This window comes from Eumetopias jubatus, unplaced genomic scaffold (assembly GCF_037043125.1).
Source record: "Eumetopias jubatus isolate StellerSeaLion01/CBP00866 unplaced genomic scaffold, mEumJub1_p1.0 scaffold_16, whole genome shotgun sequence".
NCBI lineage: Eukaryota > Metazoa > Chordata > Mammalia > Carnivora > Otariidae > Eumetopias > Eumetopias jubatus.
In genome coordinates, this window is record NW_028274822.1 from 84,676,138 (window position 1) to 84,702,085 (window position 25,948).

The 25,948-nt window shown below is 46.3% G+C and overlaps 1 protein-coding gene across 2 annotated transcripts in view; it reads left to right on the top strand.

Moving 5' to 3' along the window:
* The window catches only part of BRAP (BRCA1 associated protein), a 29,834-nt gene extending 22,921 nt beyond the window's left edge, over positions 1 to 6,913 (top strand). For both annotated transcript variants that reach the window (XM_028116561.2, XM_028116562.2), the window contains 2 exons: positions 1,835 to 1,938; positions 4,498 to 6,913. In XM_028116561.2, coding sequence (XP_027972362.1) covers positions 1,835 to 1,938; positions 4,498 to 4,861 — 468 coding nt within the window. In that variant the 3' untranslated portion in view covers positions 4,862 to 6,913. The remainder of the gene's footprint in view (positions 1 to 1,834; positions 1,939 to 4,497) is intronic.
* Positions 6,914 to 25,948: the final 19,035 nt, after the last annotated feature.

Sequence of the window (25,948 nt, forward strand, 5' to 3'; positions counted from 1 at the left end):
CAGGGCTCGATCCCAGGACTCTGGGATCATGACCTGAGCTGAAGGCAGACGCTTAATGACTGAGCCACCCTGGCGCCCCTGGTCTTTTATTTTAAAACAGTATTGGGGAGGAAATTAATACCAGAGCAATTTTTAAAAAATTTTTAAAGAATTTATTTATTTATTTGACAGTGAGAGAAAGCAAGCACAGACAGGGGGAGGGGCAGAGAGAGAGGGAGAAGCAGGCTTCTCACTGAGCAGGGAGCCCAATACAGGGCTGGATCCCAGGACACTGGAATCATGACCTGAGCCGAAGGCAGACGCCCAACTGACGGAGCCACCTCAGGCACCCCAAATTAGAGCGGTTTTTAAGCTATTTTTATTTTCATGACATAGAGGAATCTTCTTCCAATTGCGTGTTCTTCCAACTTAAGAGAAGTTGGCTATAAAGTTAATTTCTACAGTTATTTTCTTATTATTAAAAAACAAAACAAAACAGTGCTGTTAGAAATCTGTTAGGTAGGCCATGTGGCAAGTTTTTAAAAGAAAGTATGAAAAGCAGTGGCCCTTTTTCTAACATGATGGACAATGCTGAGAGTTTATATGTGCCAAGGGTCATTTTTCCTTTGCTGTACAGCTGTGACCTGCAGTGTAGTACAAGGAGGTTTAGAACTTGGCTCTGCATCCAGATTTGGTGTCCAGTCCTGGACCCACCATGCTCTAGTTGGGTGACCTTGGGCAGATTGCCTCACCTTTCTATAAGCCTGTTTCTGTAAAAGGTTGCCACATCGAAGTCTCCGGCTTCTTATAAGATACAAAGGAGATACTGCTTACAAAACACCTGGCTGGTATGTGGGCCATAGAATTTAAATTCTCAGTCCCTTTCAGTTCGTGTTATTACTGCCTCATGATCCACCCAGCCTCACTACTTCTCCTTCCCATCTAATCTTCGCCCTGTGTCCTTACCCCAGTAGGGCTGAGGCATTTCTCAGTTGTGTAGATTGTCACACCTGGGTGAATCCAGCATCTACTTAGCTAGACTTCAAAAGTCTCTTGGTTTCTGACACAGAATACACCAGAATTTTAAAATTCTCTTCAGTTGCTAAGACAATGTGACATGAACTTGTTCTCTCTATATTGCACTTACAAATTAACTCGAAACAAGAACGGCTTATGTTCCATGTGGCTTTGTGGTACATGAGAAAATTAATAAAGAGCTGCGGGGGGGCACCCGAACAGTTAAAATCAGTTATCACCATTTTCTTGGATTAAATTAGTTTGTTAGATTATTTGTTTTTTTTAAAGGTTTTATTTATTCATTTGAGACAGAGAGATAGCATGAGCAGGGAAGAGGGAGAAGCAGGCTCCCAGGCAAGCCAGGAGCCAGACGTGGGACTTGATCCCAGGACCCTGGGATCGTGACCTGAGCCGAAGGCAGATGCTTAACAATCTGAGTCACCCAGGCGCCCCTGTTAGATTATTTGGATAGTAATTTTTGGAATGTGATCTCAGGAGGAAAAAAAAATGATGAATTAAGAAGAGGAGGCTCTGGTCTGGACTCTGACAGACTGTCTCCTGCTCGGCTGCCTGAAGCTCTTCCTTCACTTTTGAGTCTTTCGCTTGACATTCAGCTGCTCCTGATCACTCTGGTATAGATAAACAGTAAGGGGGGGAGAAAGGATTTCTCAGGATGTTTATTTCCGTTATAGAAATTCTTTCAAATGATCGTCTCACCTTTTCTTAGTTTGGTTTGTCAAAAGTTATAGACAGGTGACAAGAAACTGTTCAAGTTAGCCCCAGAGAACACACAACTATGCCTCTGTGAAGTGAAACTGACCTCTGTTTGCTCTTCTAGATTAACAACATGAAGACCAAATTTAAAGAAACAATTGAGAAATGTGATAATCTGGAGCACAGATTAAATGATCTCCTAAAAGAAAAGCAGTCTGTGGAAAGAAAGTAGGTGTAATTCGTCTCATTATAATTAGCTTTTTCATTGTAACAGGCTCATAAACAGGTAATCTCCTCCACTCCGGTGGAAACACTTTCCAAATGTGTCTTATTACTGGGTTTTCAGGGGTCTCCCTATATATGGAGCAAACTTATTGTGACTTTCCGTTTATTAAAAACTGTAGCGTTTCATGCCAGGTGGATGCCATGTGGAATGCAGCACTCTCCCCTGACGTCTTTGATTATTGTATGTGCAAGTATCTTTTATTTTTGCCTCTAGAAAGCAACTGCCTTGTGCTCAGAGCTGCAGCTTCTCTGAGCCATGTGGCTGAGAACTCTCAGCAGAGCAACTGTCTAAGGCGGAGATGGTGTGTACTCTGGCCTTAGACAGGAATTAAAGGCCAAACTTGTTGAATATGGTGCGAAAAGCTCAAAAACAGCGTGGCAAGGACGTACTCTACTACTGTTAGGGGAAGGTAGTTGCTGCTGATTGAAATTACTTTCTAGTTTAAGTATACTCACAAAAATAACTGATTTTTTTACTTCCGGACAAACAGATAAAAAATAAATTTAAGGAGGATAGCTTTAAAAGTTGTTTTGTTTTTTAATAAACCTTTTTTTTTTTTTAAAGATTTTATTTATTTATTTGACAGAGAGTGAGACACAGTGAGAGAGGGAACACAAGCAGGGGGAGTGGGAGAGGGAGAAGCAGGCTTCCCGCGGAGCAGGGAGCCCGATGTGGGGCTCGATCCCAGGACCCTGGGATCACGACCTGAGCCGAAGGCAGTCGCTTAACGACTGAGCCACCCAGGCACCCCTTTAATAAACCTTTATTCTGGTAGAAATTCAGATTTACAGAGGCTACCAAGATAGTGCAGAGAGTTCCCATTTACCCTTCACCTGTTTTCCCCTTATTCAAAAGTAGGGTTTTTTTTTTTTAATATTTTATTTATTTATTTGAGAGAGAGAGCATGAGAGGAGAGAGGGTCAGAGGGAGAGGCAGACTCCCTGCCGAGCAGGGAGCCCGATGCGGGACTCGATCCTGGGACTCTAGGATCATGACCTGAGCCGAAGGCAGTAGCTTAACCAACTGAGCCACCCAGGTGCCCTAAAAGTAGGGGTTATTTTAATAGTTTTTTTTTTTTTTTTTGTATTGTGGCAAAATCTATGTAACATAAAATATGTCAGTGACGTTAAGTGGCATTCACAACATCCTGCTACTGTCACCACTATCTGTTTCAAAATTTTTTCTTCACCCACAACACTCTTCACCAAAGTTTTTTTGTTTTGTTTGTTTTCTTTTAAACATTTTATTTGTAAGTAATCTCTGCACCCAGCATGGGGGCTCAAACTCACAACCCTGAGATCAAGAGTTACGTGCCCTTGAGGCAGCCGGCATCCAAGGGTTTTTGTTTGTTTGTTTTAAACTTCTGTAAAAACAACACTACAGCATTAAGAGAAATTAAAATATTCTTCTATACTTCCGCTCCCTAACAAACTATATGAAAGAATTAAAACTGGAAGGTTTTTTCCACCCTGTAGATCATGCTATCTATCTAGAGGTTACCATTATTAATTAATGGTACCAGTGAATATTTACTCTTCCAAATCTTTTGCTCACATCTCACATACATAATCTTTCTTCTAAAAAAAAAAAGAATAATATTAGGTATTCTGTTTGGTAAATATTCTGTTTTGGAGATTTTTTTTTTTTCCTATTGGTACATCTAGATCTATCTTGATCTTCATAAAGGCTGCACAGTATTCCATTGTCTGGAGGTCCCATAATAATTTTAACCAGTTCCCTGTTGATGGATGTTTAAGTTGTCTCAAGTCTTGGACTACTATAAACTCTGTTGCAATGAGCGTTTTGCTCCATGTTTCTTTCAGTATAGTCTGAAATATATTCTGTAGGATAAATTCCTAGAATAGGTGTGGCAGAGGGCACATAAAATTCTGATTTTTATAGGTATTGCCAAGTTGACTTCCAAAGAGTTGGTAGCAGTTCATGTTCCAGTGCCAATGCCTGGAAGCTCCTCTTTCCCCACGTCTGAGCCCTTTGGCATTCTGATACAGAAAAATGATATCCCAAATGGTGTTTTAATTTGTAATTCTTTACTTATGAGTGAGATTGAGCATCGAGAACAGGGCACCCCCTGTCCTTGGGAGCTGTCCCCCAGGGAATGCGCGTGGCTCTCCGAGAGCGTCACTTTTCCTCAGAACTTCTTTATCGTGGCTGTTGTCTCCGAGCCACCTACCTGACCACAGACTGCAAAGCAGAGAAGCAGTAGGAGTTTTACCAGGAATCGCAGAATCGTTTCTGCAATTGAAAAATGCCTGATGCCTAGAAAAATTGTCCTGAAGCCATGCTGTTAACTCGAGCAAAATCCTTGCTTTATAAAGCTGTTGCAGTGGCAGCCAACCAGTCTCCTTCCGCCGCAGGGGGGAGGAGTCCAGTCCCTCAATGGATTCTGAGATCACAGTGCCTCTGTTCAGTCCCAGGGCAGAAAGGGGACCGTGTCAGCAAGTGAAAAACATGCTTTTTTTTCTTCCTTTGTTTTGCAAAAGGTGCACCCAACTAAACACGAAAGTGGCCAAACTCACCACAGAGCTCAAAGAGGAGCAGGAAATGAACAAGTGTTTGCGAGCCAACCAAGTCCTCCTGCAGAACAAACTGAAGGAGGAGGAGAGGGTGTTGAAGGAGACCTGCGACCAGAAGGATCTGCAGATCACCGAAATCCAGGAGCAGCTGCGTGACGTCATGTTCTACCTGGAGACACAGCAGAAGATCAACCACCTGCCTGCTGAGACCCGGCAGGAAATCCAGGAGGGACAGATCAACATCGCTGTGGCCTCAGCCTCCAGCCCCCCCTCTTCGGGTGGCAGTGGGAAGCTGCCCTCCAGGAAAGGCCGCAGCAAGAGGGGCAAGTGACCTCTAGGAAACAGGTGTCCCTGAGACTGTTCTCCCTGGCGCGGCAAGGGTGTGCTGGGGCTTCAGCTACGTGTGAGGGTGGACCTTGATTAAGTACAAGTGAGGACGGAGCCGCCGTTGTTTGGATCTTTTCTTGGCTGGCGTGCGCTGTAGTAACTGGAGGGCCGGTGGCCGTGGCGAGGAGAGCTGATGGGAACGGGCCGGGGCTTAAGAGGTGGCCGCTGTTTCCCACCATAGGAGTTCACTAACCTCAGACGTTCTGATGACCATTTTGCCTTGCTACTTGACAGAAGCCCCAGCTCTGCTGTGCAGTTTTCCATTGTATTTATTGAGTCAGTGGATTTGACATTCAGTTCTGGGGTCGGTTCAAGACGTCAAATTTTTTTTTTTTTTTGGCAACCTCAGAGGTCACATTACCTGAGGTCATAGCAGCTGCTTTAAAGAGAGGTTTGCATTGGCCACTGAGGATTTATGAAAATTCCCTAGCGTTAGTCTCCTGTCATTGTCCTCCCTCCCTGCAGTCTGGGAATTGAAGAATTGGTTGAAGGTCACAGGAAAAGAGGCTGGGCCAGTAAACCTTTAGTCACTAGCCTGTCACCAGCAGCCATCTCTTGCTCCGGGGCTAGCCAGGAAAAACAAACAACCCGCCCAGGCTGAGCGGACCCAGTGTAGGAAAAATGGTGGCGCTTCTACTTTGTTTTCAATGACTCCATACCACATTATGAACCTCAAGTAAGGAGGAGGCTGAAGGGTTACTCTAAGACCCAACTCTCAGAGTGGATTTCCTAGCATCTAGCAAGAATCAGCAGGCAGATTTATCATCCATGTGAAAATGCAGAGTGAGGCCTTTGACTAGCTGATTGTGTATTTTGCTGGGATCAGTGTTTTCTGAATGTTTACAAAAGATCGGGCTGCATGTTCAGGTTGCGGCTAGAGGGAGCTTGGGCAGATTTTCAATGATGCTTTCAAGATACAACCAAAGGCTGTTTCTAAATCCGAAAATTAGAATTTTAACAGAGCCCCTTTAAAAGAGTCATGCAATGCTTGTTGTGAGCCAACAGAGGGGCTGTGTACTTTTTCTAGAAACCTTAACATCAAGTAATTCATCCCACGCAGTAATTGAGCAAACTTAAAGTAAGACCCGTGTTGGAATTTAAGCTTCCAAAAGAGGTAGCTGGATGGGTTAATAAGACATGCCGTTAAATGATGGGGTTTGTTTTCTGCTTTAGAATTAGAGTTTTCAAATGATCACATTTTAGAATTGTTTTTTAGCCTATGGTTAGACCTCATCCCCTGTGGCCTAAATGTCTTATATGTTATGTGTTAGCACACAAGCTGTATTGTTAATCACCCCTCCATTTTTGTGGGATGTGCTGTAGCATTTCCCAAAAAACCTCACCTGTAACTTTGCAAAATGAATGTACTCAGACATTCTCAATTTTTACTTAGGGCAGACCAACAAGTCCCCCTTGGACTTATATATACAGGTATCTTAAAGCAAGAATGGGAATGTAAAGCATAACCTAATTCTCTTTCCTATAGAGATTCTATTTTATTTAAAATCTATTTTTACACTAGTTAGAATCCTGCTTTTTTGGCCAAGTACTTGTCTTGCATGTCTGACCTTGCAGAAGCTGGGGTGGATCGTAGCATACTAATTAAGAGAATTAGAAGTAGTTGACAAAGCTTGCTCGCTCCTCATTTTCCCATGATCACCTCCATCAAACAGCCCTACCACTAGCTGGGAGAACAGAGAGCTTCAGTACAGGTGGGCTAAGTGCTCTGAAAGGCTGTGCCCAGAGGAATGAGCAAATAGGCAAATGTTTCCAAACTACTTGAAGGTTTAAACATTTTTTTCCAGAAATAAAGAATCTTATCAAGATACATTAAGAAACTGTCTTTGAAAAAGGTCAAAGAGTCATGTTTGAATTTGACAAAATTACATAAGGTAGAAACTGTTCGTGTTTTCTTCAGGATGGAAATGAACCACTTAATATATCCATACTACCTTGAACAATGAAATTGCATTAAAACAACCAAACTTTGACATGATTCTGACCTGTGTGAAATTTGTGCCTCTCTGATTGACATTTGCTCGGGAGCTTGTATCTAAATAACCTAAGAAAGTGTCAATGACCTAGATTTTAAAAAAAGCATTAAAAATCATCCCCTCAACAATAGAGTGAGCAGCTAGATTATTCATCTCTCCACCCCTTTGCTCCAATTTCCCAAACTAATAAAAAGTAAAATAAGGAAAATTATCTCAATTTGGAGGCTCGGGATAGGCTGAGACTCAGCCCACAACTCTTTTGCAAACGGAAAGCAATCAGTTTACACACCAGAGACTTTTCCCAGGCCCTATCGCAAGCTGAGATCGTTTTCCTTTTTGAAACCGTCCCAGATGGGACTGGTTAGGATACACGGGTCAGACAAAGCCCTGAACCAACTCCCAACTCCCAGCTCCAGGCTTGCTGAGGGAGGTTGTCCTCAGCGAGAGGGTAGGAAACCAGTCAGCCAGTAGAGTGTGGAGAGCTTGGCAAATCACAAATGAACAACCTTCTGTCATCACTTGGAAACCCCTCTCCTGGTACAGTCGGAATACACAAGTTACAAATACTATCCTTAAGATTTGGCTGCTGCGCACTCTGCCACGTTGCTTGGGCTGGTGGCCGACGGGCTCACGTGATGAAGTCAATGAGCTTTAGCTAAAAAAGGAAAGTCGCTCTCACATTTGAGGAAAGTGATTTCGTCTTCTCCAGGAAAAAGCTGAATTAACTGTCGCAGTGAATTCTGCTGCGTTAATTTCTTTCTTGGCAGCGGAAGGGAAATTTTTCAGGAGTCTCTCACGACCCAGTTCCTGCTCCTTCATTGTGCTGGGGGATGTCTCCACTGCTCAGAGACCTGGCTCTCACCTTAAATGAGTTTAGGAAGCCACCAAGTGTTCTCCGACAGGCTTCTGCTTCGAACCAGCCCTTTTCATTCTTGTCTGTGAAGGTTCTTGAAGTGGGAGTCCTAGAATATCTGCATAGTGCCTACACCAACAGATGTAGCTTTTTTTTTTTTAAGGTTTATTTGCGAGAGAGCATGCGTGTGGGGGGATGGGGGCTTGTTGGGAGAGAACCCTCAAGCAGACTCCTTGCTGAGCACGGAGCCTGACTGGGGCTGGATCCCAGGGCCCTGAGATCATGACCTGAGCTAAAACCAAGAGCCAGACACCACCTACTGAACCATCCAGGCGCCCCCAGATGTAGCTTTTAAAGTTAAAAATTTTAAATGCCAGGAAAGAGTAAAGTAGTAATGGGAGGAAAAGCCTTTCCCTTCAGGGACCTCCCCGCCCCGTTTTGCCCCAGAGCCAAAGCCCAGCGTCTCATCCTGTGCAGCCCGAAATTCATTCCCCACTCCCACCCCCACAAACACTGCACTGCCCTCACCCCAGAGCAAACAAGTATTTTTGCACTGGTGCATTGGGAGACCTCAAGGAAGTTTATATATAAAACTTATTTCATTTTTTACCCTCTTTGGTGGGGGTGTGGGGAGGGCTTGTGGCCTCTTTATCCTGATTAATGTTATAATCAACTCCTTTATGCCTTCTTTTCGTCATTTAAAGGTAATGGTAACCATTTACCACTTCCTGGTAACCCTTTTTACCCTGTCTCCCTGGGACTCATGCCCTCCCCAGAATGCTCAGGCACTTAACAATATTAGGTTCTGCTAGACATTCATTTTTGAAAGCTGCACTCCCAGAAGCCAAAACTATCTCAGCATCATTTTAGCTAGTATACTTTTCACGAACATGGAGCAATCTCTTACTGTAATTCTGGAAGCTTAGGCGAGTGCGAAGGGGGCTCTGCAGTTGGTTCTTAATCTGGATTTTGCATTCTTGCTCACTAAAGAAGGCCAGGGAGAGATGAACAATCTGTTGTTTTATACAAGATGATTGTGGTCTTTGGGGCCCAATGTTGAATTGCTTCGGGTCAGAAACTTCTCACTGGAATCATCTGGAAAATGTGGTTTTGGTACTTGGCACGGAGCAGTGCTGGTGCAGATAACGTTTGTTACTCCAAGGCTAATTACCAAGTGCTCTAAGTGAACTAAAGCTGCTTTGCCTTTTTTCAGACCGTGTTCTAAATCCCCTGACCCAAAACTCCTTTCAGATCCAGCCTCGATATAAATGCAAAGAGGTTGGTATCCTAGTATAATACGACTGATGGTGAAATCCTTCTCAAAAGATAAAAGCAGAGCTATATAGCACCGGTCGTAAATGCTGAATAGGAGAAGCAGTACTGACCTGGCCTCTGTGGAGATGTCTTTCGCCATCTTTTGTCTGGAAGGAGCAGAAGGTCCCAGACCAAATCTGCCTGTATGTCCATTTCCTTATTTAAAAGGGAAGGGTGGGGCGCCTGGGTGGCTCAGTTAGTTGGGCGACTGCCTTCGGCTCAGGTCATGATCCTGGAGTCCCGGGATCGAGTCCCGCATCGGGCTCCCTGCTCGGCGGGGAGTCTGCTTCTCCCTCTGACCCTCTTCCCTCTCGTGCTCTCTATCTCTCAGTCTCTCTCAAATAAATAAATAAAATCTTTAAAAAAAAAATAAATAAAAGGGAAGGGTGCCCTGAGACCCCTCCAGCCGAATTGATTTGTGATTATAGGTCTCAATCCCTTGGGTATGGCCCAATGGGCCAAGAGTCCAGACTTTCCCTAGAGGGCTGGGCACAGTCGAGTGCCATTAAAAGAATGATGTGTCCCCACCACTTGAGAAACTAGACGGTGTCACTTTGCATCACTAACATAATAGCCCCAAAAGACTGGTGCTAACTGAAAAGAAGGAACACAAACTAATTTCAGGGGCAGAAGAACAAGATCACAGAGAAAGACCGAGAAGTGAAGGAGAGTCCATGGAAAATTTTAGGAGGAACAAGAGAGCCGCTCTCCTGGAAACACTCCAGCGGAGAGCAAACAAATTGTGACTTATCACACACAGCCAGAGGGTCCTCCAGCAGCATTTTCCAGGAATTCTCTTTTGTGAAAGACTTCGCCTTAAATCATGGCCATACCCATTCACACATCCTAACTGATTCGTTTGTGCTCACACGGAAACTATGAGCCCAAAACCGTTTGCAGAAGAGACAGCAATAGAAGAGCCACGTCACAACCCCCCTCCCCCACCTCCCGGCCCCACCTGTCCTTGGGGAAAAAAATTAAAATCCTCTTTTCAAAATGCATGCCTCAGGAAAACAGCTTCGTTGCATGTGTTTCCATGCTGCGGAAAATCAACACTAACTGGCTTTGATCCCAAACAGGGCCAACTGCAGAACGCTGAGGTTCTGCAGCCAGGAACTCGGAGGCCTCCTCTATCCACCCTCCCCCCAAGCACATTCGACTTCAATTATGTGGGAACATGCTGGGCCGGGGGGCTGCTGCCAGAACTCTCCTGGCCCCGAAGGAGGAGGCCCCGTGCTGAGGCCCAGAAGCTTTCCTCAAAGTCCATACAGGCTTTCTCGGCTGCCGCCAATCGTGCACTCTCCCTTTGGCGAGATTCCTAGCTCTGTTTGGCCAGAGCAATGCTAAAGCTCTCCCTTCTCACTTTCTTCCTATGTGCTTGGTTCCCCTCTCCCCGCGGCCCCCTTTCCCCTCACTCTTATAAATAAGAATGTTCTGAGGCTTTTCAGAACCAGAATAATCCCCAGAAGGAGAGCCTCCACCTAGCCCCGCCTCTCTCCTCTCCGAGCCCTCCTTGGGAGAGGGCTTTTTGGTGAACTCTTAAGAAAAACAGTTTTCTTTTCACCTGCCGAGATAACATTTTTGTGAGAAGGGAGGTAATGGACGCTAAGAACCCCGATTGAGTTACTGTTAGCCTGTGTGAACCTAAATTGACTTGGAACAACGTAGAAGAACATCCCCAGGAGAGAACTTTTTTCCAGCACCAGTTACCCCCAAGTAGGCAATCCAGAGGGGCAGACCCAGAACCTCTGTTTTCTTTGGTAGGACCCAAAGCCAAGAGAATTAGAAGCGCAGAATTAGAGAATTCTCCTCCACTGGCTGAGCGTTAGAGACGGGAGCAAGTTCTGCCCTGTTTTGATGCATCTGATTCCAAGGGCTAGTTCACATTTGTTGGATTCCTGCTGACCGGACCACAGTTCCTGTGCTGAGTACTTTCCATGTGTTGTTCCGTTCAGTCCTCCATGCCAGCCTCTGAGGTAGGTAGAGCCACCCCGCCGTACAAACTGAGAAACCGAGGCCCAGCAGGAGTTAAGTCAGGACTGGCCGAGGTCGCATCGCGGATCCCTGATAAGGGCAGTGCTCCATACCAGCATTGCCTGAGTCCAAAATCTGGGCTCCCGGCCACGCCGCTCAACTGGCCCCCCCAACCCTGGGACATGGGAACAGAAAGGACACAGCTCCCAAGTCCCCGTTTTGTGGTTGCTTTGGGAAAGGAGCAGAGTACGGAGGTGAGACCACTTTGGTGTGAGTAAAACAGTCCCGTACACCCACCTTCTGCAAGCCCCCCCTTCTCCTCATGGAACTTTCTGACTTCTGTCTCCTCTCCCACTTCAGCGGGGCCTGAGCCAGATAAAGAAGGAGGAAGAAAACCACTCCACTGTTCCCACCCCCCCCCCGCCCCAACCCAAGGGCTGGCTTTGGAAAATCATTCTGATGGCCTGTTGTGGCCCCTTCACCCTGGGGAGGCTTGGGGCCCAGTCCACACTAACCATTTAAGCTGACATCTCAGTTCTTTTATATAGAGCCTCATGGAAGCCGGGGTGCTTTCCCCAGCTGGAAAAGTTGCTTCTGGAACAAAACTGTCTAGACTCTAAGGAGTCCTTTCTTTGAGAGTATAGACTCAGTTACTGCCCCCAGAGGCACAAACAGGAATAAACGGGCTAACTGGAAACTAGATTCTAGAGGGAACAGCTTAGCTTGTGGCTTCAGTTTATTACAGAATAAATGGAGAGAGAAAGCCTAGAACAAAATTTTTATAAACTACCGGGGGATGTTACAAAGCAGTGTTAACTTGGCAGGTATAGACTGGTCGGTGTGTGTCCGCAGGTAAAGGTCATCCAAAACCTTCTTCTTTCTTTTTAGTATTATAACAAGTCAAATTTAATTTAGAATACAGATGCAATACCTATTATCCTATTTACAATTATATATTTTAAATGCTATAATTGTAAGAGCATTGTATTTTGAGATATACATATATTATTTATATGTTTATTTTTTAAATATAATTAGCATATAACAGAATGCAGGTCTCAAGCGTTCAGTTGGATGAGTTTTAACAGTTGTCCACGTCTGTGTAATCACCACCCAAATCAAGATGTAGAGCATTTCCTTCCCCCCTCCCCAGAAAATAGGATGTTTTATTTTTTAAGCAGGAAAATAGAGGAAAAGTAAAAGTCTTATCTCAACAGAGGAAACCATTAACACTTTGGGGTGTTTCTTCTAGTGTTTTCTAGGCTTATTGTTTCTATATGGTTTATTTGTTCACTCAGTAATTACTTGAGGGCCTACTAAGTGCCAGACCCTGTCAGGATTCTGGGGATATAGCAGCGGATACAACAGTCCCCGGCATTTCTGCCTTACAAACAAACAAACGAAATTGTATGAAATTTCAGAAAACATAAGTGCTAGGAAGAAACAGTGTCGGGGGGCAGGAGGGAAGGGCTGCTTTAAGGAGGGTAGTCACAGATGCCCCCTTGGTTGATTGTGTACAAAAAGGGCTTGCTTCGGACTTCAGCCTCCAGAACTATAAGAGAGTCAACTTCTCTTTGTTCTAAGCCCCCGGTTTGTGGTACTTTGTTACCCTAGGACACTGACCCACGGGTCTTTGCTTCCGTTCCCTCTGACAGCTTGACGGCTGTTACCTTCCCCGGCCGTTTCCTACTCCTGCAGTCCACCTGACTAAGTGTCGTGTCCTCCTGAGGGCCCTCCCCGTCTCCAGGACGAGCCTGGCCTCCCCAGGCTGTGGTTTGTCTGCACACCAGCAGCCATGAGTCATTCCCGGTCATCTCCACCAGCCCTCAGGAGAGGGCTTCTCAGGGATGAGTCCTGGCCTCTGTCTTCCTTCTCCTCTCTCTCTAGGTGAGAAAGACCATCTCGATGCCGTGACATCCCGTCCCCAGATTTCTAGCTGTGGCCTAGACCCTGCTCTGAGCTCCAGATTCACAGATCCGTCTGCTTGCTCAACGTCTCTGTTGGGATGTTGCGCACACATGTACCTTCACCCGTTTGAAAGGAACACTTTCGTTCTCCCCCCCCACAAATCTGTCTCTACCCCCAGCTCTGGTCTTTTGTTTCAGAATAAGAACCAACCTCATCCATCCAGTAAACTCAAGCCAGAAGCTGGGCATCACCCTTGACTCCGCCCTCTTTCCCCTCCCCCGCTTCGGCAGCCCCCAGCCCCCCCACCACCCCCCTGATCTCTGCAGAACCCAGTCTGTCCAAGCCACCATCTTCACTCCCCTGGATAGTTGCAGTGGCTTCCTTGCTGGTCTTTCCACCGTTACTCCTGCCCCCTTCCAAATCATTCTCGACACCCCCACTTAACGGCAGTAATAAAGCCCATCTGTGATTTTCCCGGATCTTAGAGTAAAACCCAAAGTCTTGCCTCGGCCTACAAGGTCTTGCGTGATCTGGCCCACCTACCTTTCCAGGCTCATCTCACAGCTCTCTCCCTCCCTCTCGCTACCTCCCAGCCCCCTTGAGACCTACACGGTGCATTCGTCTGCTTTAGCACAGCCATAACAAAGTGCCACAAACCGAATGGCTCAAACAACAGAAACGAGTCGTCTTGCGCTCTGGAGGTTGAAAGTCTGAGATCCAAGCGCTACAGGGGTGGTTCCGTCTGAGGCCGTGCAGGAAGGATGTGCTCAAGGTCTCTCCTTGCCAACTGAGATCTGGTAAGTCTGCCTCCGGGCCTGGACAGGCAGTGCGGTGCAGAGGTGTGTGCCCGGGGCCCGGGGTTCAAACCCTGGCTCTGCTACTCCCTGGCTGAGTGATCTCGGGGAAGTTACGTGACATTTCTGAGCAGTGATTTCATCTCCAAAATGGAGATAGTAGTAAGAGCTGCCCCTCAGAAGATTTGTGGGAGGATTAAAGGAACTGGTGCTTAGCTTAGCTCAGTGGGCACAGATTGTGGTGTCCATGTCAGTGTTTTCACCACCCCTGCTTGCCCCCAACCTGTGTTAGTGGCCCCTGTGCTTATCTCTGTCACTGTCTTCTGGCTAGATGATCTGCATTTTGAAGGTGGGGCCCATTTTCCTTCATCTTCACAAGGCCTGGCCCAGAGAAGCCCCTTAGCACTGGACTGTTGGAAGGAGTGAAGGAAGGAGGGAAAGGACAAAGGCCAAGCACGCTGTGCATGACTGAAGGCGGGCAAGGGGCGACCTCAGGTGTGTGATACCAGCACCTGGCACCTCCCCTAGAATGTGCGGGGCTTTAATCAACACTAGCTGAACGGGGATGGGCAACAGGAAGAATGCTCACAGTGTCTGAGGCGTTCGGGAGAGGGCAGGGTGATTGTGCCTGAGCGTGCCAGGAATGGCTTTAGGGACAAGGTGGCAGTCGAGATGGACCTTGGAAGGACAGAGTGGGCTGGCCTGCCCTGGGGCCTCTGTCTTGGGAGCACTAAAGCACGTCTGGAGAAAACTGCCTTGAGCAAAATCTGTCATAGAGGAATGTATCTGTGAGATACCTTCGGGTACAAGTAACAGAATCCCAACTGAACACGATGAGGGGCTTATCTCATGCAGCGAGAATGGAGGTAGGTCCAGTTCTGGATTGGTGAAATGAGCGGCTCAACAACCTCACCAAAGGCCTGGTCCAGAAGCCCTCCAAGAGACTTTCCCTCACTTTCCATGAGGCCAACCATGGTTCATCTCCCAAGACTGGGGATTGACCTCACCACCCCAGAAACTCAAAGAAGGTGAATATCCAGACAGTTGCACTGTTCTCTTAGCAAACAGGTGAAATCCTGATTGGTTGTAGCCAGTCATAGGATTGGTATGGACAGGGATGGTCATATGATGAGATTATGGCCACTGAGATAGAGAGGGAAGTCTGCTGGGCATTTCTGGAAATGATTTTACCCCCTGAAATAAAAAAGGTGAACGTGAGAACGTTCCTTTTGTTCCTGGCTCCTACCTTCCTTTTCTCCTTCCTTCTCAGAATGCCCCTGGGTGAGGCTGTGATGCTTGGCGTCACAGCAGCCATTTTGTGACCTAGAGGGACACTGTTGCAGACATGAATGGGATGGCATGAGCAGAAAGTGAGAAAGAACTGGGTTCTTGGGGCACCTGGGTGGCTCAGTCGTTAAGCGCCTGCCTTCGGCTCGGGTCATGATCCCAGGGTCCTCGGATCAAGCCCCGCATCAGGCTCCCTGCTCCGCGGGAAGCCTGCTTCTCCCTCTCCCACTCCCCCTGCTTGTGTTCCCTCTCTCGCTGTGTCTCTCTCTGTCAAATAAATAAAATCTTAAAAAAAAAAAAAAAGAACTGGGTTCTTGATGCTGTAGTTGAATCACCGAACCAGCACTGAAATTGCTTACCTCCAGACAGCTAATTCATGCAATAAATAAACCTTTATCACTTAAGTCCCATTAGTAGGGTATTCTAATACTTACAGACTGAAGCATTCCTAATTGATAGAGTCCCTAACTCTGTCTAACCTTACTTCCCTCTATACATTTCACATTTTCTTTGCTGGCAATAAATTTGAAGCTGCTGGCCATCTTTTCTGCTGTATGGAAAGAGATCACTTGAGAATAAAATCAATACAGAAAAAAAAAGGGGGAGAAAATGGAGAGGCACTGGATCCAACTATCCCAGAAATGAGCCCTATTCCTGGACTTTGCAGTTACATAAGCCAATAAATTCCATCCTCCCTCTCCCCCACCTTCCCCCCCCCCTTAATCCAGGTTCTTTTGATTTTTTGTCATTGAAAGAGTCTTGACTAATATACTGTGTTGTCCCAAAGTGCCATTTCAGGGTCTTCCCCCACGTCACAAAGTGTTTGTCAAGGAAATGAATCCACTACTTTACCTTCTCTTTCCTGCATCCCAGACTTTGGGAAGCTATGCACCCCAACTACAGTCATATTGCTGGTTGTCTACAGTGCACAGCATGTTAGGCCACAAATTCTTACAAAGTTAAGGCCTGTATTAGTCAAGATCATTCAGGCACAACTCAGAAATCCAACCCCGACTGATAGAAGCAAAAAAGAGGAATTGCCTAGCTCTCATTAAGGGAAGTTCAGGGGTGGGGTTGGCCTTGGGGACTGTTGTCCCACACCTGGCCAGCTCACTAACCACCCAGAGCTCAGTTTTCCTTCAGATTGGCCTCACGTTCCTGTCCACACGCAGGCTTCCTCCAGGTGGAGGCTGATGAGGAGGGCAGGACTCCACATGGCTCTGGGTGCTGCTCATACTTGCTCCCTAGCACCTTCTCTCTCCAGCCTCCATGTACAATCCCATGACTTCATTTTCTTTGGCCAGTGTGGGCCACGTGCCCCTATGTGGGATAACCACTTTGACTCTGACTGACCATAATGGGCCATGGGCCACAGCGCTGTGGCCTTTAGGCCAATGTGACCATGACCACCTTGCGTAGGGAAGAGAAAGCTCCCCAGAGAAAGGAAGGGAGCTGTTATGCAAATGAGGGGGGTCCGGAAGGCAGGGCCTGGTGGATAGAACTACTGACATGGATCATAAAGCCATCCCACTACAAACTGGGACTTAAAAAATCTTACTAGATTTCACGAACTGCTTTTGGACTCACTAAATACTTTTTTTGCACCTGTTAAGGGCCATGAGCTATGTGTTAGGAGCTGGGGCCATAAAGGTGATCAAAACTCCCTACTCCTACAGACTTCACAATCGAGTAAGTGACCAGATACGTAAACCGATATACCGTGGTTCACCGTCATAAACTGTTGTGCTCCGGGAACGCGAGAAAGGGTGCACCTCATTCTCCCCGGTTGTGGGGATTAGGAAAGCTAGAAAAGAGAAGTGCCATTTGAGCTAAGCCATAAAATTCAAGTATGGAGATTGGCAGGTGGAAGCGGGTGGGCCAGTCCTTCAGCAGAGGAAACAGCAGGAGCCAAGGAACGGAGGGGTGGAAGTGCCTGGTGGATCCCGAGAGCTTCAGGGGAGTCCCAGCGGGGGTGTCATGTGTTTGGGTACAGTGGGGGCCAAAGATGGCCACATCCTCATCGCCTGAACCTGTGCATATTACCTCATATGGCAAAAGGGACTCTGCAGATGTGATTAAGTTGATGATCTTAGGATGGGGAGGTTATCCTGAGTTATCCAGGTGAGACCTAAATGCAGTCACAAAGGCCCTTGTCAGAGGGAGGCAGGAGACCGGAGCAATAGGAGGTGGTGTGGCAAAGCTGAGGGAGCAAATGCAATGTAGGGCCAAAAGCCAAGGAATGTGAATGGCATGCAGAAGAAGAAAAGATAAGGAACAGATTCTCCCCTAGAGCCTCCAGAAGGAACTGGCACGTTAACACCTTGGGAGTTAGCCCCATAAGACTCACTGTGGACTTCTGACCTCCATAACTGTAAGATGATTAATCGGCGCAGTTTTAATCCGCCTAATTTGTGGCAACTTGTTACAGAAGAAATAGGAAGCTAATACAGGCAGGGTGGCTGATGGAAAGAGAAGAGGATCAGGTTATGAGGTCCTTGTCTATCACTCCAAGAGAGTTGGCCTGGCCAGTCTGCAGGTTCTAACCCCCTGGCCACAGTAATAGGTTAATAAAAGAACACGTGACCCCATTCTGCCCAGTGAGCATTGGCCCTGGGAATTTTGCTTGATTCTGTCTTCGGGGATTGCCAAGCTGGTCAGAATGGAAGCCTGGAGCTGTAGGGGGCCATCTTTGCTACCACATAAGGAGGACTTGCCTGGTGATGTAGTCAACACAGAGGATAGCAGAGCTAAGAGATGGAGAGGGACTGGGTCCCCAAGTCTAATACATTCTTCAGCCAATTTGTATAACAAGCCTTTTGTGCCACTTGAAACGGAGACTCATGGGGAGGAGTGGGGATGATTTTTTTTATTTTGTTATTTATTTTTTATTTTTTTAAAGGTTTTATTTATTTATTTGAGGGAGAATGAGAGATAGAGAGCACAAGAGGGAAGAGGGTCAGAGGGAGAAGCAGACTCCCTGCTGAGCAGGGAGCCCGATGTGGGACTCGATCCCGGGACTCCAGGATCATGACCTGAGCCGAAGGCAGTCGCTTAACCAACTGAGCCACCCAGGCGCCCGATTTTTTTTTTTTTTTTTTAAAGTAGGCTTCACACCCAACGTGGGGCTTGAACTCAGGATCCTGAGATCAAGAGTCACATGCTCTTCTGACAGAGGCAGCCAGGTGCCCTGAGTGGGTATGATTTTTATTGGACAGGGATGACACCTGTTCTTCTCAAGCTCACTCACAGGCTCACATTGGCTGGTGTCAGTTCCTCCCTGGCTGTGGCAGGAGACTTTGGTTTTTGCTACGTGGGCGTCTCCATAAATTGCTGGAGTGTCCTCATGACATGGCAGCTGGCTTCTGCCAGAGTGAGCTGTCTGAGGGAGAGAAAGCAAGAGTGCCAGCCCACGATGAAAGCTGAGGCTTTTTAGTAACCAAATCTTGGAAGTGACAGACCATCATCTCTGCCATATTTGATATGTTTGAAGCTCGTCACGAAGCCCAACCCAGTCACAAGGGGACTAGAGTTAAGCTTCACTTTTTTTTTAAATTTTAAGTAAACTCTGTGCCACACATGGGGCTTGAACTCACAACCCAGAGATCAAGAGTGGCATGCTCTACCTACTGAGCCAGCCAGGCGCCCCCAGCTTCAGCTTCTCAAAGGGAGGCATATCAGAGGATTTGGTGGGGCATCGTTTTTAAACCATCAGACCACCAAACGTCCCCCCTGATATCTCATTCATGAGATTTGGGTCACGTGGTTATACCTGAGTCAGTCACTGGTAAGGGGAATAGATTCTCCTAAGATTAGTCACTTCTCGGGGCTGGGCTCAGTTTCCTTGGGGCTCAGGGCTGCTTGGGGGAAGGGAAATGCCTGAACACAATCAGTATTCTGGGAGAAAGGAAGGAATAGGTGCCAGTGTGGGGCTGGTGGTAAGTGCGCCATAGGCAGTATGCTGGGGTAACTGGGAAGGCAGGGGGGAGGTTTCAAGGCAAGAGGAGCTAAATTTAATAATTAAGTCCCAGATTCTTTAGTGGTATACATTTACCAGAAGAAGGAGAATCAGATGAGTGGTGTTTCCTTTCTGAGTTGGAACCCTGTTTTGTCCCCTCTGCCCTAGAAATTTTGTAATTTGTGTTCTCTACAGAGACACAATAATCTTTTTTATCACTGAGTCTTTGCAAAAATGCTAACTATTTCATAATGAAAGTCAAGGTTGTGCTAATTAAAGGACCTAAACATGAAGCCCAAACAGTTTTTTTAATTGAAGTGAAATTCACATACCATAAAATTAACCATTTTAAAATGAACCTTCAGTGGCATTTAGTGCATTCACAGTGCTGTGCAGACACCACCTCTGTCGAGTTCCAAAACGTTCACACACTCCTCCACCCCCAGAACAACCCCAGACCTATTAGCAGTCACTCCCCATTCTCCCTTCCCCCAGCCCCTGGCAACCGCCAGTCGGCTTTCTGTCTCTATGGATTTGCCTGTTCTGGGTGTTTCATATAAATGGAGTCATATAATATGTGGCCTTTTGTGTCTGGCTTCTTTCACTTAGTATCATGTTTCGAGGTTCATTCATGATGGTAAGTAAGTATCAGAACCTCATTCTTTTTTTATGGCTGAATGATATTCCACTGTATGGATATACGTACCCATTCACCCAATTATGGACATTTGGGATGTTTCCACCTTTTGGCTACTGCGAGGAGTGCTGTTCTTGAACATGTATGTACATATATTATTTTGAGTGCCTGTTTTCAATTTTTTGGGAGGGTGTACACCTAGGAATGAAATTGCTGGGTCATATGGTACTTCTGTGTTTAACTCCTGATGAACCGGCTGTTTTCTTTCTTTTCTTTAAAAGATTTTATTCATTTACTTGTTGGAGAGAGAGCACAAGCAGGGGAGCAGAAGAGGGAGAGGGAGAAGCAGGCTCCCTACTGAGCAGGGAGCCCAGTGCAGGGGCTGGATCCCAGGACCCCAGGATCATGACCTGAGCCGAAGGCAGACGCTTAATGACCGAGCCACCCAAGTGCCCCTAGTCTACTCTGTTGTAAGAATACAGTATATGATACATATAACCTATGAAATATGTGTTAACTCTTTATGTTTCCCGTAGGCTTCCAGTCGACAATAGGCTATTGCAGGGATTGGCGCCGCCCCCCGCCCCCCAGGTTGTTCAAGGGTCAACTGTATATCTCTTTTACCTTGTCATTCATTTCCCTGGTTCTCCAGGAGTGCATTAAAAAAAAAAATTTTTTTTTTTTTTTTTTAGTAATCTCTATGCCCAACATGGGGCTCGAACTCGTGACCCCAAGATCAAGAGTCACATGCTCTTCTGACGGAGCCAGCCAGAAGCCCCCAGGAGTGGATTTAAAAAACACAACACATAGGGGCACCTGGTGGCTCAGTCGGTTAAGCATCCACTCTTGGTTTTGGCTGGGGTCATGATCTCAGGGTCTTGAGATCAAACCCCACATAGTGCTCCACGCCCAGTGTGGAGTCCGCTCAAGATTCTCTCTTCCTCTCCCTCTCCCTCTGCTACCCACTCTGCCAGCCCGCACCCCCTCACACACACATGTGCTCTCTCTCAAATACATAAACAAAATCTTTTTTAAAAAACACAATACATACAGACACCACACACGTAACTCCATTTAGAATCTGTTAAATATTTATTAATTCACTTAAAATATTAAGGAGGGTGCATAGGTGGCTCAGCTGGTTAAGCAACTGACTCATGATCTCAGCTCAGGCCTTGATGTCAGGGTTGTGGGTTCAAAGCCCCACACTGGGCTCTGTGCTGGGCATGGAGCCTACTTAAAAACAAAAAACAAACAAACAAAAACATAAGCATCTATTAAGTGTCAGGCAGTGTTCTAGGCTTTATAACTATAAACAGTAAAGCCCCTGCCTTTGTTGGGCTTACTTCTAGACTTCTGGTGTAAGGAAACAAGTGATAAAGAAACCACCAAATGTATATCTAAGTAGTGATACGTGGTATGAAGAAAAATAAAGCAGATTATGGTGGTACAAAGTGATGAGGTAGGGTGCTGTTGTACACAACAGGGTGCTCAGGGAAGCCTTCTCCACTAAGAAGGATCATCCAAAATGAGCCCAAAGATCCAAATAAGGTGAAGGACTGAGCCATGTGTCTGCCTGGGGGAAGGGCATCCCAGGCAGAGGGAGCAGCAAGTGCAAAGGCCCTGAGGTGGGGGTGTGCTTGGCATGTTGGAAGACTATCAAGGAGGCCAGTGTGTGGGGGCTGGGATAAACAAGCACAAGAGTGGAAGAAGGAGAAGACTGATGAGGTAGTGAAGGTCCAGATGTTTAAGACCTTATAAGTCAAGGTAAGCATGCGGTGCTTATTATTAAGACGTGAGAGCTATGGGAGTATTTTTTAGAAGGGGAGCCACAGGCTATGACCTGTGCTTTTTTTTTAAGCTCGATGTTGTTTGGAAAATAGACCCAATGCGGTAAGAGTGTAAGCATGGAGACACAGGAGGGGCGCCAGGCAGGCATGGCAGACAGAATGTGGCTGGGCTCATGAGAGTGTGAGTCCCTACGTGGGAGAAAAGCAAGGTTAGGAAGGTGAGCGGGGACCGTGAGAGCATTCAGGGCAGAAAGCCAGGTGTCAGGAGTGTCTCCGGAAGGAGGAATTGAGGAAGTCTGCTGCTAAGGCCAGAAAGGTGGGCTTCTGCAGTGGTGCTGCCATGGCAGATATTGAGGAAAGTATTTCTCTGAAGCAGTGGGGCTCAGGAGACAAGGGGAGTGGAGGAAGGGGAGGTGGGGGCAGGCAACACTCTGCTCAGTGGAGGACAGTGCAGGAAGGCAGAGGTAGCCCGAGGTGCGTGAGCATCAGTAGAGGATTACTTTTGTAAAGATGAGAGGTAATTGTAGAGTTTACTTAAAAAAAATTTTTTTTAAACATTAAAGATTAAATTAAAAAAAAGAAAAAGACATATTTAGGGGCCCCTGGCTGGCTCAGTTGCTATAGCATGCAACTCTTGATCTCCAGGTGGTGAGTTCAAACCCCATGTTGGGTATAAAGTTTATTTTTATTTTATTTTTTTAAAGATTTATTTATTTATTTATTTGACAGAGAGAGAGACACACAGAGAAGAGGGAACACAAGCAGGAGGAGTGGGAGAGGGAGAAGCAGACTCCCCACTGAGCAGGGAGCCCGATGTGGGGCTCGATCTCAGGACCCTGGGGTTATGACCTGAGCCAAAGGCAGACGCTTAACGACTGAGCCACCCTAAAGTTTATTTTTAAAAAAATAAAAAATAATTAAAAGTTTTAAAAAGATGAGAGGTGTTACGGCATGTTGGTTTGCTGAAGAGAATGAGCCAGAAGAGAGCAGAGCACTGGGGATGTCCCTCAGTAGGAGAGAGAAGGGAGGATCTAGATAGAACGGTGGACCCTTCTACAAGCTCAAAAGTTTCTCTGTATGAGCCTGCTACTGAACTTTGAATTTGAACTCCTTAGGGTTTATCTAATGATCTAAGAACATCTCCATGTTCTCTTAGCTCCAAAGCCATCTGGCAGTAGTTTGTTATTCATTACTACTTTTTTTATTATGGTAAAATATACATAAAATTTACCATTTTAACCATCCTTTTTTAAATTTTTAATTAATTAATTTATTATTTTATTTTATTTTATTTATTTGACAGAGAGAGAGAGAGAGACAGCGAGAGAGGGAACATAAGCAGGGGGAGCGGGAGAGGGAGAAGCAGGCTTCCCGCTGAGCAGGGAGCCCGACGCGGGGCTTGATCCCAGGACCCCGAGACCACGACCTGAGCCAAAGGCAGTCGCCCAACCAATTGAGCCACCCAGGCACCCCCATCCTTTTTTTTTTTTAAAGATTTATTTATTTGAGAGAGAGAGAGCTCGTGAGCAGAGGGGAGGGCCAGAGGGAGAGGGAACCTCAAGCAGATTCCCTACTGAGCGTGGAGCTCGACGTGGGGCTCAATCCCAGGACCCTGAGATCATGACCTGAGCCAAAATCAAGAGTCAGGCGCCTAACTGACTGAGCCACTCAGGTGTCCCTATTTTTTTTTTTTTTTTGAGAGAGAGAGCACAAACTGGGGGAACAGCAGAGGGAAAGGGAGAAGCAGTCTCCCCGCTGAGCAGGCAGCCCAATGCGGGGTTCGATCCCAGGACCCCGGGATCATGACCTGAGCTGAAGGCAGACACTTCACCGACTGAGCCCCCCCAGGTGCCCCCATCTTAACCATTCTTAAGTGTACAGGTCATTGGCATTAATTACATGCATAGTGTTCTGCAACCATCACAACTATTTCTAACACTTTTTCATCACCCCAGTAAATATCAACTCTTGTTATTTGTTGGGTGAATTCCTAGTACACTATGGTTCTGTTGGTTGGTGCTCTCACTGCCACGGAAAAGGCAGGTTATGACAACTGTATGTTTCTGGTCACTCTGCTCCCATATTAGTGCAAAGTAGATAAAGGGGGTAGAGGAGGGAGTAGGGAATGCCCGGCAGAAATGCACTAGGATGTCCGTCTTCCAGAGAATAATTGAAAGATGAATATTCCTTGCATGATTCTCAGGCTAGCCCGTACACAGGGGCTGTTCCCTGAGCTGTAGCAACTCATAAACACTGGGCTTTGCCTAGGAGTTGAGAAGTTATGAATCTACCTCCTCAGTCCCGGCTACCTAGGTTTTCTCAAGAGGCCAAGTTGGCATCAGCCCAGCCTCATTTTTGTCATTGTAGGTGGGGCCTCTCATCTCTGCCACTTCTACCTGCAGAAAGTAGCACAAAGCACTCAGGGCTCCAAACACCAGGACATCACGGCCTCTTTTAGGTGGGAGGTGACAAAGGCCAGAAGGGGAAGGGTCTGCAGGAGACACATGGGCGCGAGCTCCCACACATACCCATCATGACTCCCTTCCCCACAACCTCTTGCCTTTCTTTCCCTCTGGGCCAATGTGGAAGGGTAAGCTCAACCTACTCGTACTTTGCATTTGGAAGGGGGATGCAGATGAGTGGGAATGGGTCCATGACTCAATTACTAGGGGTCAGTCTACAGAAAACAACTTCCAAAGCCTGGCATGAAATAGCCTATGTTTAAATGTAGTCCGTCCATGGGCGCCTGGGTGGCTCAGTTGGTTGGGCGACTGCCTTCGGCTCGGGTCATGATCCTGGAGTCCCGGGATCGAGTCCCACGTCGGGCTCCCTGCTCGGCGGGGAGTCTGCTTCTCCCTCTGACCCTCTTCCCTCTCGTACTATCTCTCATTCTCTCTCTCTCAAATAAATAAATAAAATCTTTAAAAAAAAAAATAAATGTAGTCCGTCCATTCAGTGGAAACTTATTCAGCCTTAAAAGGGAAGGAAATGCTGCAATATGCTATGAATGGATGAATCTTGAAGACATTTTGGTGAATGAAGGTAGCCAGACACAAAAGGACAAATATTGTATGATTCCACTTCTATAAGGTACTTCAAGTAGTCAAATTCACAGAGACAGAAAGTAGAAGGGTCCTTACTAGGGGCTGGGGGGTGAAGAGGGGGAGGGAGGAAATGGGTAATTAGTGTTTAATGGGGACTGAGTTTCATTCTGGAAGATGAAGAAGTTCTGAAGCTGGATGGTGGTGTTGGCTGCCCAACAATGTGAGTGTACTTGATGCCACTGAACTGCACACTTAAAAATGGTTACAATGGTAAATTTTATGTTGTGTATATTTTGCCACAAGAAAAAGAAATAGCCCAAGTGGCAGAAAGTAGATTAGTGGTTGTCAGGGGCTGAGGAAGGGGGAATGGGGATTGAGTGCCAATGGTTATGGGATTTCCTTCTGGGATGATGGAATGTTCTAAAATTATACTGTGGTGACGGTTGCACAACTCTGCAAATATACTAAAAACCACTGAATTGCACACATTTGAAATAGGTGAATTACAGAGAATGGGAATTAGATCTCAACAAAGCTGTTAAAAGAATAGTCCAAGGAAAACTGCTAAATTAACGGATTCTTTTCCTTCATTTGCTTTCATTCTCCCTCTCTTTCCTCCTTTCTTGGCCTTCATGTGTTTGGACATTATCAAGAACCTACTGTCTGCTTTTCCCCTTTTTACATCTAGCATTGTTGAGTATTCTGCTGACCTTTAATGCCCTTTAAGGCCTGGGGGAAAGGAAAGGTTATTAAGGTCAGGCTGGAATAAATGGTGTGTTTGTAAAGTGGTATAATAATACTGCCCAACAAAAATGAGATCAAAGGGGGCACTGGGTGGCTCAGTTGGTTAAGCATCTGCGTTTGGCTCAGGTCATGATCCCAGGGTCCTGGGATCAAGCCCTGCATCAGGCTCCCTCCTCCATGAGAAGCCTGCTTCTCCCTCTCCTACTCCCCTGATCATGTGCCCTCTCTTGCTGTCTCTGTCTGTCAAATAAATAAATAAAATCTTTAATTAAAAAAAGAGATCAAAGGGTTTAACCAGGCCTATGAGGAGGAAAAGTTGAAAATCATAGTCTCACAGATCATACCAAAAATCTGGATGAAAGCTAAAGTTCCAGCCCCGAGCCTAACCATCTTATCTCTACAAGCAGGGGTTGGGCCGTTCAGCATGTGGCCTGTTCTCCTTTCATTTTCCTGCAACATAACCTCTGAAAGTTCCCTTCCCAGTGCCTGGCTGGCTTAGTCAGTGGAGCATGTGACTCTTGATCTCCGGGTTATGGGTTCGAGTCCCACGTTGCATGTAGAGATTCCTTAAAAATAAAAATCTTAAAAAAAAGTTCTCTTGCAACTTGAGAACATCTAGTGCAGCCCTCATGGTGCATGAGGGACAATGAGGGTGACTTTCCCAAGGTCATATGTATGTGTGTTACTCAGGGTCCTCCAGAGAAACATTACCAGTAGGAGATATATATATCCATAAA